We start from the raw sequence: 13,863 nt of genomic DNA, 5'->3' as shown, positions 1-13,863 counted from the left end.
CCATCAGTCTGTCAAAAGAAGACACTTGACCGCCGGCTCACGTCTAAGGATACTTGCCACCGGGCCTAACAACATCTCTGGTAGAAACCCTGCTTTACCTGGCATTATGAACACACAACTGTTCTCTCACGTGCTGCATCAACAAGATTGGTCATTAAGTATTTAGTACTTTGCTCTCTTATAATGTGGCTCGTCCTACTCGAGAGTTTAAAATAGCACCAGATTTCCTTCTCGCTCTCTTTCTAGCATCTTTCTTTTCCCCATGTCCCTTGAAATTATAGGGTTTGGTAACCAATGGCAACCCAGATCTGACAGCTGGTCAGCGGAGGCTAAACCAGGTTAAAAAGACTCAGCGGGTGTGAGTGTGTGTGTGTGTGTGTGGATGGATGGATGGATGATTGTGTGTGTGTGCGACCAAGTGCGCATTGAGGTGTTGAAATTAAGTGCGAATGGCTGATGGACTGCCAGGTTGGAGCGAAACACACACATAGAAATGCACACAATGATATGCGCTCTTCCACACACAGTTTGGGGTTGTCTTAAACCAAACTGACAGCGGTTGTCTGCGATGGTGCGTTGCATCTCTACGTCTAGCTGTCACACACACTCTCTCTCTCTCTCGCACACACACACACACACACACACACCCAGTGAAGGTGAAGGTGGGTGATGGCTGTGACAGTGTTGTCGGCCTGTGGTTCCGCCTGGCGTCGTCTTACCTTTACTTCTGTCTTTCTCTGTCTCCCTGTTGCAGCTAACACATCTCTGACAGCCATGTGTGTGTATGCATGTGTGTGTGTGTGTGTGTGTGTGTGTGTGTGTGGGAGAGAGAGAGAGAGAGAGAGAGAGAGAGAGAGAGAGAGAGAGAGAGAGAGAGAGAGAGAGAGAGAGAGAGAGAGAGAGAGAGAGAGAGAGAGAGAGAGAGAGAGAGAAAGTGTGTTTTATTACCTCCGTTTCTGGTGCTTTTTATCTCTTTGTCTCTCTGTCTATCTATCCTTTACCTCTATTTTGTGGTTGTCTCATGTCAGATGTTTCTCTACAAAACCCCCAGTGTCTCCCTCTGGGTAACACACACACACACACCTGCTGTCAGCCACTGGCTGTGCGGGTGCTGAGGGGAAATGCTGTATAAGTGACAACTTCCTCTGAGCAAAAAGAGAAAAAAATCCCCTTCGCCTTTTTTCTTGTCCTCCTCCCTTTCCCATCCTTTCTTTCCTGCCTTGTATTCTCCCAGGGGATGATTCCTCTCGTCTTGCCAGCGGTGCATGTCTCTAAGTGTGTGTGTGCGTGTGTTTGTTCTCTATTGTCCTTTGAATTTCCCCTGAGACCACCACTTTCCTACAGTACACTTTGATAAGACAACCTGTCCTCCCTGCACTTGCTACATGGTGTGAGTGTGAGTGAGTGTGTGTTTACGGATCGTATGTGTGTTTTTGCAACTTTGAGGGTGACTCAAAGGGAGAGATTTTCCTTTCGCTACCACCTGCTTGTCCTCAGGAGGAGACACCAGCTTGGGGTCAGCAACGGGGTGTGAATTACAGACGAGCCACGCTGAGCTGGAAACATTAAAAGTTTTAAGGGGAAAAGTGGAATTCTCAATAAATATTGTAATCAACCACCATGCTCATATTTATTTCAAACGCAATTTATACTCACTGATGAATATTGCAACACTTAAAATCAAACTCCAAAGGGAACACACAAGCCTAATCTCTCTCTCTTGAGAAAGTAAACCTAATCAGTTTCAGATCAGATGCTCTGGTAATCTAGTGTGTGTATGTGTGTGTGTGTGTGTACATGGCATATATTAACTGTGAGACTTGACTTCATCACTCAAGCAATGATGTGAAGATGTGTGTGTGTGTGTGTGTGTGTGTGTAAAAAACAGTTGAAATACAATGTGTGTCTGTTATTACAGCTGTGACAGAGAGATAAACGGGTCCTTGACTGCGTATCCTCTTATACGGCAAGGCCATTGGAGGTGTCTCAAGGTGTGTGTGTGTGTGTGTGTGTGTGTGTGTGTGTGTGTGTGTTTGTGTGTGTGTCAGTCATTTGTTATATGGGCAGAAAGAAAAGGATACTTGGCACATTGACCCAGGGGGCAGCACAAGGACACACACACACACACACAAACTCTATGAAACATCCCTAAAGACAAGTACAGTTGGGCGGTGTAAACATTTCCGAACCGGTTTGATATTAAGCAGCGGACTAGTATACTGAATTTTACCACTTGGTGTCACATTTGACTCAGCAGCCACTCCACCAAAACTCAGAGGAGACACTTGTCACCGTCTGTCACCGTCTGACAGTAGTAATATGAAGTCGATTCAGAAAACGTGACTGTACTTCTTTTTTCTACAGTACCGCAGGTACTAGCGATCAGGGCTCGAGACTAACAATAGGGGGCATTATGTTGAAATTTTCCAACCGGCAACCGTCAGCCCAACAAGCACGGATTGCTGATATTTTTATCAGATAATGCTACATTGTTGGGTTGAAATCAGCAGGAGAGCTAGTTAACATTAGCTGTAAGCAGCCGGTGGGCGGTAACACCATCCTGCTTGACTAAATAACGTAATAACCAGCTAATGTACGGAGGTTGCACTGAGTTATAATATGATGTGTTCAAGCTCTATTGGGGTGAAGGTAAATTCTAATGTTATATGATGTGTTCAAATGTAATTTTATAAAATCAATTTGCCATAAAATCAAACTGGTGTAAGCTCGTACACCAGACTGGACCGGCAAAACAGGAAATCTACCAAACTTTTAACAGCAAGACTGTTGGGCTAAAACATAATAAACCTACTGAAATCATACGTTTCTCTTTATACATTATGCGCGTACATTTGAGTCATGTTGTTTTTTTTTGCTTTCAATGTTTCACTGTCTCTGAGTGAACGGCAATTCATACTGTCTGTACAAAATTTCATGCCAATCCATTCAATTGTTGTTGAGAAATTAAACTCAAAAACCACATGGTGGCGTGAGAGGAAATGTCAGGGGATCACCAAAGTTAGTAGGGTTCATCCTCTAGGGGCATTCATCCAATATTGGTTGAGATATTTCAGTCTGGGTCAAAGTGGCGGACTGACCAATATTACCTGCCATTGAACCATAAAATACAGAAACGCTGATGGATAAATGAAAACACGGACATGCAGTTAAAGAGACAGTAAGACAGAAAGGTGAGAATGAGGGAAGGACCGATTCAGTGAGGCTGCAAACTAGGATTTATCTCTGTTGACCCAGCCTGGAAACTAAATCGTTTAATTGATGGCTAAATAGATAAACAGAGGAAAAAATTGTCAATCATCTCTCCTAATCAGCTCTGAGACTGCAGAAGGGCCAAACCAGTTACACAGGAGCGTTAGAAGTGAGTCCAGCCTGCACGTCTCGCAAGACACTCTGCTGCCAGAAGTGTATCTTTTTATCTGGGTTTATAGGCTAAGTCAGGCCAACCTCCATAGGCAGAGAAACATTCGCTATCAGAAAGATCTGGATCTGACTGTCTGTCTCGCTGGGTATCAAACCATCTATATCAATTATCTGCAACACAGGTGAGTCGGGAATAAAGGTCCACCTTCAGATTCAAACTCTTTGAAGAGTTCAAAGAGTTGTTTTGTGATGAATTGTTGCAGTCTATGTTTTTTGATATAACCACTTTCCTTCGCCGTGTACTTCTGCCTCAGACAGGATTTTCTAAACATACCCAGAATAAATTTCTACAACCCCCAAAAAGCGGGTTTAAGCCTATTGTGTTGAAATTGTAAGTAGGCATGTTGGCATATACAGTATTTATACTGTAGCTTGCCAGCCAACTAGATTAAGACCTTAAATGTCTATGAATGTGATTGGACTTATATTTGAGGTACTAAATGTGCTGTGGATGGATTGCATTCATATCTAATTAGTAGGGCTGTCGATATAAAATATTTAATTGTGTTTAATCACAAATTAATTTTTTATCTGTTCAGAATGTACCTTAAAGGGAGATTTGTCAAGTATTTAATGCTCTTATCAACATGGGAGTGGGCAAATATGCTGCTTTATGCAAATGTATGTATATATTTATTACTGGAAATCAATTAACGACACAAAACAATGACAAATATTGTTTAGAAACCTTCACAGGTACTGCATTTAGCATAAAGAAATATGCTCAAATCATAACATGGCAAACTCAAACCCAACAGGCAACAACAGCTGTCAGTGTGTCAGTGTGCTGACTTGACTATGACTTGCCCCAAACTGCATGTGATTATCATAAAGTGGGCATGTCTGTAAAGAGGAGACTCGTGGGTACCCAAAAAAAAACATTTTCATTCACATATCCTGAGGTCGGAGGTCAAGGGACCCCTTTGAAAATGGCCATGCCAGTTTTTCCTCGCCGAAATTTAGCGTACGTTTTGAACGTTATTTAGCCTCCTTCCAGACGAGCTAATATGACTTGGATGGTACCAAGAAATTAGTGGCGTTAAAACCAATTTGCGTTAACACGTTATTATCGCGTTAACTTTGACAGCCCTACTAATTAGCCAATAGCATACTGTCCACAAATACTAAAGCTTTCATCAAAAGTTTCGTACACGATTGATAAACTGTCCGATTACACAAAATGTAATTACATATAGTAGGTACACAATCTCTCTCACCTAAATGCCAATTTCCAATTCAAACCTTAAAAGATTGAATTGAATGGGAGGCGGGTTGTGAAACCAGATCAGATGAACCAGGTTGACCCACTCAGACCGACGCTGTAAACCTGCAGCACTGTGTCAGTAACAGGGATAGTAGCTGAAGGTCAGCACCGCCTGAAGGGAAACACGTTCAGAGACGACGAGAAAGTGTCGACTTCTGCAGTGGTTTTGTTTGGTTGGTTTTGAGTGTCGCCGAACAATGTTCTAGTGTGTCTGTGTGTGTGTGAGAGTGTGTGTGAATGTGTGTGTGTGTATGCGTATACACTAGAGGACAGTGTAATATTGTTTTGGAGCCTTGTGGTTGGGACGGAGCTAACACCTGAATGAACCTGTCACTGCAGACACATTGCTTTTTCAGCTCCAGCGATTACACTGCACCCAAACACACTCAACATTTTCTGGGTGGTTCTTTGTACGTGTGTGTGTGTGTGTGTGTGTGTGTGTGTGTGTGTGTGTGTGAGAGAGAGAGACAGAGAGAGAGGTGTGTAGCTTGTGCATTGCCTGTGTGCATGTGTCTGTGAGTGTGAGAGAGACATGAACAGAGAGTGAGAGTGACAGAGCATTGTGTCTCGCTGTGTATGTGTCTAAACCTCTGCTGTATTTTAGGTTTCTCCCTGGAAAATATGAAATAATGCTGCTGCTACTGTGTCCTTTGAGGTTAAACAACAAGTCGAATTGATGGATACACACACATTGGCCATGGTGGACCTCACCAAAAAATGAAAAATTCTCATTAATTCAGGTGAACAAAAGTGTGGACAAAGTTTTCTCTTTTTTCTTTTGTCTCTCTTTGCTGCCCTGTAGCATTGCATTACTTCTACTTATCACACTTTAACTTACAAAGAACTGTAATTGCACAGTGTAGCATGACAGAGTGTTTGGACCAGCAGAGAAAGAAAGTGATGCTTGTTGTAGAAATACAACCTATATATAGACAAAAGGGAAACAACTATCGTCAGTTAATGCTGGCGTTAATACACCGTTGGTGTACCGTGTGAAACCAGAAGCAACGCCATTTCCGGTGTTATTTTTATTTTTTTTTTAAAGTTATTTTTTTGGGGGCATTTTTCCATTTTTATTGAGGATAGTGGATAGAGTCTTGAAAGGGGGGAGAGAGAGAGTGGATGCGGAAAGGGCCACAGGCCGGATTCGAACCCGGGCCGCCGCGGTCAGGACCAAGCCTTGATACATGGACGCCCGCTCTACCAACTGAGCTAACCCAGGCGCCCCCGGTGTTATTTTAAGATAAACCACGATCTTCTCCTAAACCTAACTAAGTCATTTTATTGCCTAATCCTAAGGCAGTTGTTTCCTGTGAAGACTGTAAGCGTGCAATGAGTGGAAATTGACGTGTGTTGCTGGATATGCATAGAAAAACAAACGAAAAAGGAAGAATAACTTTTTGTAAGATATCATACGAACCACTGTATGAGAATACGTTGAAATGTGACATAAATTTATACCAGACTGAAGACTTGAGAGCTGAGCACCTACAGTATGATGTTGTTAAATCCTGCTACCCAAAACCTGAAACTTGGATGGATTCCATCAGGTTTGGATGAAGTCGAGCCATTTTGTTCTGTTTACCTTCAGGCTTTGGTTGAGTTTGGGTTGTTTATTTTCAAATGTAATTTCGTTTCACTTCTTATTATACTGGCACAGTTAAAACTGGCTTACAGCAGGTTCCCGTTCTGCAGCACATAAAAGGAAGAATCACATTACCATACCAAATACAAACAGAAACAATCAACAGAAACAAGTCAGACAACAAAACATAAACAGCTACGCAGACATTACAAAAGACTTAAAAGGACTTAGAAGGAGCGAGTAAGATGGCATTTGAGATTTGTATCAGTGGTTGCAGGTATGTGCTTCCATCAGATAATGTTTATATGCCTATTTGAAATGTGTAATAGTTGTTATTGCTCTGATGTAATATGGGATCTCATTCCAGAGTTTAGTGTGTGTGATCTCTGACCATAATTGTTTTTGTAAGGCGGTAATGGAATAAGTGCATGTGAAATTGATCAAGTGATGCGTTCCTGACTTGAGTTGTGTCTTGGAAGTAGAGCAGTAAGTGTTGGAGGGGAGTTATTGTTGATCTGAAGGTAAGATTTAATGGCTAGATTATCCGTGTAGTTCTGAAAAGTCAGAGTGTTAGAATGTGAAAGTGCAGTGGTGAGTCCAAGGGGGAAGGTTACCCATGGATCCTATAAGCTCTGTTGTTTAGTCTTTCTATTGGTTTATGGTTTCCCTCGTGGTGATGGATCCAATTGGTAGACAGTAGGATATTGTTGAAAGAATGTGTCAGAGACAGTGAGGATGAGATATGGTCTGATCTTGTTATAAACATGCAATTGCTGGTTGAGCTTTGTTAAGTTATGAATGTGGTTTTGATAAGTGAGATGTGAATCAACAACACATTCTCACTCCCAACTTGTCAGATACCGCCGCTTGGTCAGTGGCCCTATGCTTCAAAATATGACGCTCTAGTTACCCTTCTAGCGTCAGTTTTGGACATGTCAGGGATGGCGTGTCAGTTTCCGCTTGATACATGCATAAAGTGTCTTTTCAAAATAGACTTCCAACGTAGATTTACTTAGTTTTTAGGTTTACTTGTTTAGGTTTAGACAACAAAACTATAACCAACCTAGATTTACTCAGTTTTTTTGTTTACTTAGGCAACAAAACTACCTGGTTAGGGTTAGGCAAAAAAAGCACTTGGTTTGGCTTGGGAAAAGATTGCGGTTTGGATTCAAATAACTAAGTTTGTTACGTAAAATAACTACTTTTGTTACATAAGTACAAAAGTTACGTAACAAAACTGTAGTCAAAAAGCTCAGCGTTGTTTCACACGGGACATGACGGTGGTCTCCTAGAAAGTCCTGTTTGTTTGATCCATCCAACCTCAACACGGACTTCCTTGCTCTTTGTACTACGTCAGTTGCTTTGACCTTCTTATACTGACGCGAATGGATTTACATGGGAGTTAGTTGAAAGCCCGGTATGTCCCATCTAGATGCTAAAGGGTGCCCCCATGCGTCAGTATCAGATAATGAGGGGTACTGGCAAAGCGGAGGTATTTGACAAGTTGGGAGTGAGAACGGGTTGGAATCGAGGGATGCGCTGAGATATTTGTAGGTTTCTGTGATGGTTAGTGTTTGATATGCAAAATGAATGGGGTCTGACATACATAACGATTTCTGAGGGGAATGAAAAAACATAAATTCTGTTTTGTTGACATTGATAGTTAGATGATTAGATTTCAACCAGTCATGTAAATAGTGAAGATCAGAAGAGAGTTTGAATTTATGACATCAGGGTTTGAATCTGAAAGAAAAATGACAGTGTCATCAGCATATATTAGACAATTAGAGTATTTAACCACATTAGGCAGGTCATTGATAAATAATAATAATGCCGACATGGTTGATAAGGTAGAGCAGAAACCATATTTAGAGTCACTGAGGACGTTATTGCTTTAAGATGATTGTCAGAGAGGATTTTTTCTAATCATTTTGATACAACTTGGAGAATGAATATTGGCCTGCAGTTTGAAAGAAGAGCTGGATCCTCAGATTTAAATATGGGGGTGATCTGAGCAGAGAGAGGAAGATAGAAAAGCCTGATATAGAGATTGATCAGATAGCGGAGAAGAAGAGGCATAAAGCTGTCAGCATGAGTCTTAAGAAAATGCATATTTAAACCACACATATCACAAGTATGAGAATTTTTCAAAGAGTTCCAAATATCAGACAGTCGATTCTGTGTGATCTCAGAGAGAGAGAACTGGTGGGATGTGGAAGAAGAAACAGGTGGGGGATGAGAGGGGAGAACCAAAGTTAGATGCTAGTTCTTTAACAGATGTGGCAAAATAATCATTGAAAGCAATATTTATTTCTAATGTGATACTTCAAAATGCGAATGAAAATATGTTTACAGAAAACACAACTTCTGACTGTGCCAATAGAAAAGAGCAGCTTGCACCTGCCCACTAACAGTCAGTTATGGAATAATGATGAAATAAAGCAAAGATAAGGGAGGCTGGGGTAAAATAGTGGTTATTCCTAAATCTTTCAATGTGACTAAAGAAAGAAAACCAAAGCAACATTTCTGTTTAAAGACGGGATAACTATAATATGATGTCGGGTTGGGTTTGGTGGGAGGCAGAGAGAAGCAGACAGATGGGTAGAGATAGATGAAAGAAAAGCAAGCATGATGGAGGGATCTGGAAGAGGTCAAGGGGAGCTGACACCCATCAGTTTTCTCTCCTTAATCTATCTGTGTAACACATCGCTCACCCCATCTCCCTAGACACACACACACTCACACACACACACACCCACACAGACATGCCAGATATCACAGACCCCCAGCAATTGGCTTTGTCATGACCTTTAACCCCTATATATCTCTGTGTGGGTGTGTGTGTGTGTGTGTAAGACAGAGCTACAAAACGGTGGCTCCAAAATCAATTTACAGCTGCTTCTTTCTTTCTAATTCATGTTCCACTAGCTGCTGGACATGTGTGTGTGTTAAAGAGACAGTGACGTGGAAATAATGAAAAATACAGTCAGAGATATTTTCAGTTGCAAAACAGTATCTACATTATTTTCAAAGCATCTCACTTGACGCTGCGAAACAGTCGACTGTGGTGTGTGTTGAATGCTTATCTCCAAAATCCCACCCAGGAGACCTTTTGTGTTGCACTCGCTGGGAACTGTAAGTGAGTATATTTCACCGCTATCTTGACCACGGGGAAATGTACTGTCACATTTCAGATAGTGTTTTTATTTAAGACCCGCCGTGTTGCTTCTGCTCTATGTGCTACGACTTAAAGCACAATAAACACAGCATTTTATGGCAGTGTGTGGCCATTTTATTTAATTTAGTCATTCATACATGAATTCATTGCGAATGTGACCATAATCCTGACTCCTAAACACAGCCCTAACTATGCCATTGTTGGCTTCTAGAAGAAGGAGAAGCAAAGAATATCTGAGGGGATAAATGACACAGCGGGATAGGATTCACACTAGCAGCAGCTAGAATTAGGATGTCTGACAGGCAGACAGGAAGCAGGTAATGACAGTCTACAAAGTTGTGAAGGCACGATGTGCTACAGGAATCCAAGTAGTCAGAATGACAGACAAATTTCTGGATGTAGGAATCAGAATAGAGACGTAGAAGTGTACACAAGATTTCTTTTTTTTTTTAAAGTTGCTGTAGTTTCCAGGTAGAAAGTTTAAATTGAATCTGAAAATGATGATCTGGAAGTTTTATTAACAGATTCCTATTATAATGACTGATCTTTGTCATGATTTTCAGATCAATAATGTCTCTTGGAATCACTCTCACGCAGTGGCTTTAGAGGTGCTGGTTGGCAGATTTCTTACTTTTCACCTGATTCAACTGTTATCAGACATTAAGTAGGCCATATCGGTCGCTATAAGCACTAAAGATGTTGGTCATTAGGGGCCTGCTACGCCTACTACATTGTAAAAGTGAAAGCGAAATTTCAAAGCAACACATTGTAACATGTAAAACCCAATAAAACGTTACGTTTTTAACACAGACAAAAAGGCTTCTTTACGTTTAGGCAACAAAACCACTTAGTAAAGTTAAGGGAAAAATGTGTTTTGGCTTAAAATAACTGTGATTCAAAAGTGAAAGTGAAACTTGTGAACACAAAGACAACTACACAGGATGCAAAACCTGGCCTCCTGGGTGACAACCCTGTATTTTATGTCCCACCGAGCGCACCCGACCTCCACCCCTGGAGTTTCATACTGTCTATACTACAGCACCTGACTTCTGCTTCTGCTCCTGTCATTATCACTACAGTTGCTAGAGGTCGCTGTCGTGTTCTTTTACACCTTCTTTCGGTGATCTACCATGTGAATAGATGATAAAACCTAATATTGGGTGTAGTAGGCCCCTATTAACCCACATCTATGGGGCTTATAGCGACCAATAATGCCTATTTGATAGCCTGACAACAGACAGAGCCAGGCTAGCTATGTCCCCTTGTTTCAGTCTTTAAGCTAAGCTAAACTAAAGTAGATATGAGCCTGCATCCAAAACATCTTGAGCAATGCTACTACAGTGTAGTCTGTGCTGATGCTCAACATCATTAGCATTGTAAACATAATATTATTACACACACTCACCAACATAAAGAGAGAGGCACATAAACACACTTGCGCAGGCTTTTCGGAGGAAGCGTAAAGCTTCTATCCTTTGAGCTGTAAAATGTCTCATTATTTTTGGATGCCATTATTTGACTCCTCATTTCTCTCCCACACCCACTTACACACACACACACACAGATAGCTTTTGCACCTTCTTCGCAGTCCTCAAGGCAGAAGCACTCCTCATCATTATCACTTCTATCACCAAGATCCTCGCCATCATCGCCCTTCATCATCCTGATCATTATTATCATCATAATCACATTTTCACAAGTGGCAGCACAGTACACGCTTAGTGTGGATGTAAACTACAGATTTTTTTCTCAGCTCCAAAGATTGTGAAAGGGTTTTATTTAGGGCTTTCAAAGTTAACACTACATGCCACTCTTTACATTGTCTGGCCAGTCAGAGTGGTTATCAGGGCTCGTCAGAGGATGTTTTTGCAGGAAATACCAAAAACAATATTTAGGTTTTTAAAACAGAAAATGTATAAGATTTCAATTTAAATTTTTTTTTCCCGTTTCTGTCTGTGTCCGTAGATTGGAAAGTCCATCATATGAGGTGATGCAGCTGGACTTTGAGGTGGATAACGTGATCAACCTGGTGCCAACCCAGACTCTACACTGGAACGTCGAGTACCCGGCCGGCATGCAGGCGGCTTCCAGGCAGACGGAGAAAGTCTCGCACCTCTACATCAGCAACGCAGACATACAGGGAATCGTACCGCTGGCTGAGGTAAGGAATGACTCAACAGATGAGTGGAGATATAGATATCTGTGAGCATACATATTGACATACCCAGCAGCACACATTTCTTATGCTGGAATAGATTATTTCCCCTCCATTTCCCCTCCTCCTGCTAACCTTCTTGCTGAGCTCATCCCCCCTCCTCCAGGTTGATCAAAGCTGGAAAGGTCAGCTTGTTTACCCCCTCCTGTTGCTACAAGCCTCCTGGTCACACACACACAGCAGGTTTCACCCTTATAGGTTTCAAAATGACGAGCAGACTCACATACATGGGCACACAACCACCTACCCACGCACTAATGCTTCCCTCGTGTATGCGTCATGCTGGCAGGTGTCATTCCTGGTGAGACTCAAGCACAGTTTGCCTCTTTAGGTCTTAAAAACCTGCTTTCCATATAGACCCGAACCGCTATTGTTCTAGACTTCAGTGTCACTTTGAGTTTAGTTCACAACAAAAATAATAAAAATTGAGTTATTATTTGCATACTTGGAAGAAGGGAGGAAATAATGTGATGTAATCAAATTACCAATTACAACTCAATAAGGCAACTCATATGAGAAAGTGAATAGCTAACGTTTGCTCTGCAAGACATACTGTGTTATATAGATGCAACGATGAATTGATCAATTGATTAATTGATCAACTATTCAATTAATTGCCAACTATTTTGATAATCACTTCATTGGTTTGATTATTTTTTTAATTTCTTTTAAGAAAAAAAAAGTAAACATTTTTATTTACACCTCTGTGATAGTACATTGTGTATTGCAATTTCTAAGTATTGCAATTCTACAAGTATTGCAATTCGATATTATGATTTATTACGATTTTTGTTAACTTTTTTGACACTAGACCATGGGAAAAAGTTGAATCATACACATCTAGGGACTTTTACTTTGGAAAATATCTAAATTAATACATTAAAATGTTTGAAGTAAAAATTTTCCCATCCTTATTATATACCATTTCTGCCAATAAATCCCCCTAAATCCGACACAATGAACCTTCAAATGAAATATACTTTTCTAAAATACGAATGTCTATGCATGTTGTACTTCATATTTCTCTGCGTATAGTGTTGCCATCAGAAAGTCTGAATGGAAGTTAAATTCAAAGCTTCCTGTCTGGGAAAGAGAGCTAACCTTTACATAAGAATGATGACTTTGGGCTTGTACTTACTTTTTTATCAGACAGGGTCAGGTGAAGGAAAAAGATTGCATTAAAAGTCTGCTTTCATCTGTAACATTTCTCATCATCACCACCATTACTTCATACATTCACAGATCAAAACAGACACATCCCACAACAGACATTGCTGCTCTGGCTACAGCAACCAAGAACCTCAGGCTAAAAAGTGAGGAGGAGGATGCTTTTCAAAATACTCCCAGTTCCATTACCACTGAGGTAGAGCTAATCTGGCCTGATAGCCCTCCTTCAAACAGCAAAGCCCTAGTGAGAAAACCCAATTTTGTTCTGGGCTTTTGCAACCCCTGTCTCTTTCACACACACTGGAAAAGCAAGCTTGAAACCTTCATTTCAAATAGCAGTGCTGTTGGGATTTTGCTAGCTTTTTTTAGAGGGGGCCGTGTGAATGGAGCTCTGGGGTGGGTAAAGCTACATCTCATCCTCCTGTATTCTCTAAAACAAAAGCATTTCAATATATGTTTCAGTAAAAAGAAATGCCCAATGGATATTAGTGAAACGCTTAAAGTATAAAATGAGATCACGAGTTTGACCCCTTGAGCTTATGATGTATTGAAATGTCTTTTTAGGGTTGTCAATCAATTAAAATATTTAGTTGAGATTAATCGCGTGATTGTCCGCAGTTTGTGATTAATCGCATATTAATCACACATTTTTCATTCTGTACCTCAAAGGGAGATAAGTATTTGATAGTCTTATCAACATAGAAGTGGGCATATATGCTTGCTTTAAGCAAATTTATGTATATATTTATGTTTTAATTCACATATCTTAACATCAAACGTTAAGGGACCCCTTTGAAAATAGCCTTGTCAGTTTTTCCTCGCCAAAATTAGCGTTTTATAGCCTCCTTTGCGACAAGCTAGTATGACTGGTTGATACCAATGGATTCCTTAGTTTTTCTTGTTTTGTATGATGCCAGTATGTTCAGCTTTTTCAGCTTTAAAACTGAGCAAGTTGTGTTATTGCATTTAAGTAATTAGTGGTGTTAAAACTAATTTGCATTATCGCGTTAACT

General features: G+C 40.7%; 1 protein-coding gene across 1 annotated transcript in view; it reads left to right on the top strand.

Moving 5' to 3' along the window:
- Window positions 1–13,863, top strand: part of LOC141769746 (transmembrane protein 132C) — a 305,459-nt gene that overhangs the window by 206,570 nt on the left and 85,026 nt on the right. The window contains exon 5 of the mRNA XM_074639133.1: window positions 11,434–11,629. Within this exon, the coding sequence (XP_074495234.1) occupies window positions 11,434–11,629 (196 nt within the window). The remainder of the gene's footprint in view (window positions 1–11,433; window positions 11,630–13,863) is intronic.

Source organism: Sebastes fasciatus, chromosome 6 (assembly GCF_043250625.1).
Source record: "Sebastes fasciatus isolate fSebFas1 chromosome 6, fSebFas1.pri, whole genome shotgun sequence".
In the NCBI taxonomy this organism is placed as follows: domain Eukaryota; kingdom Metazoa; phylum Chordata; class Actinopteri; order Perciformes; family Sebastidae; genus Sebastes; species Sebastes fasciatus.
Note: the sequence above shows the minus strand (reverse complement) of the source record. Positions and strands in the feature narration are given on the sequence as shown.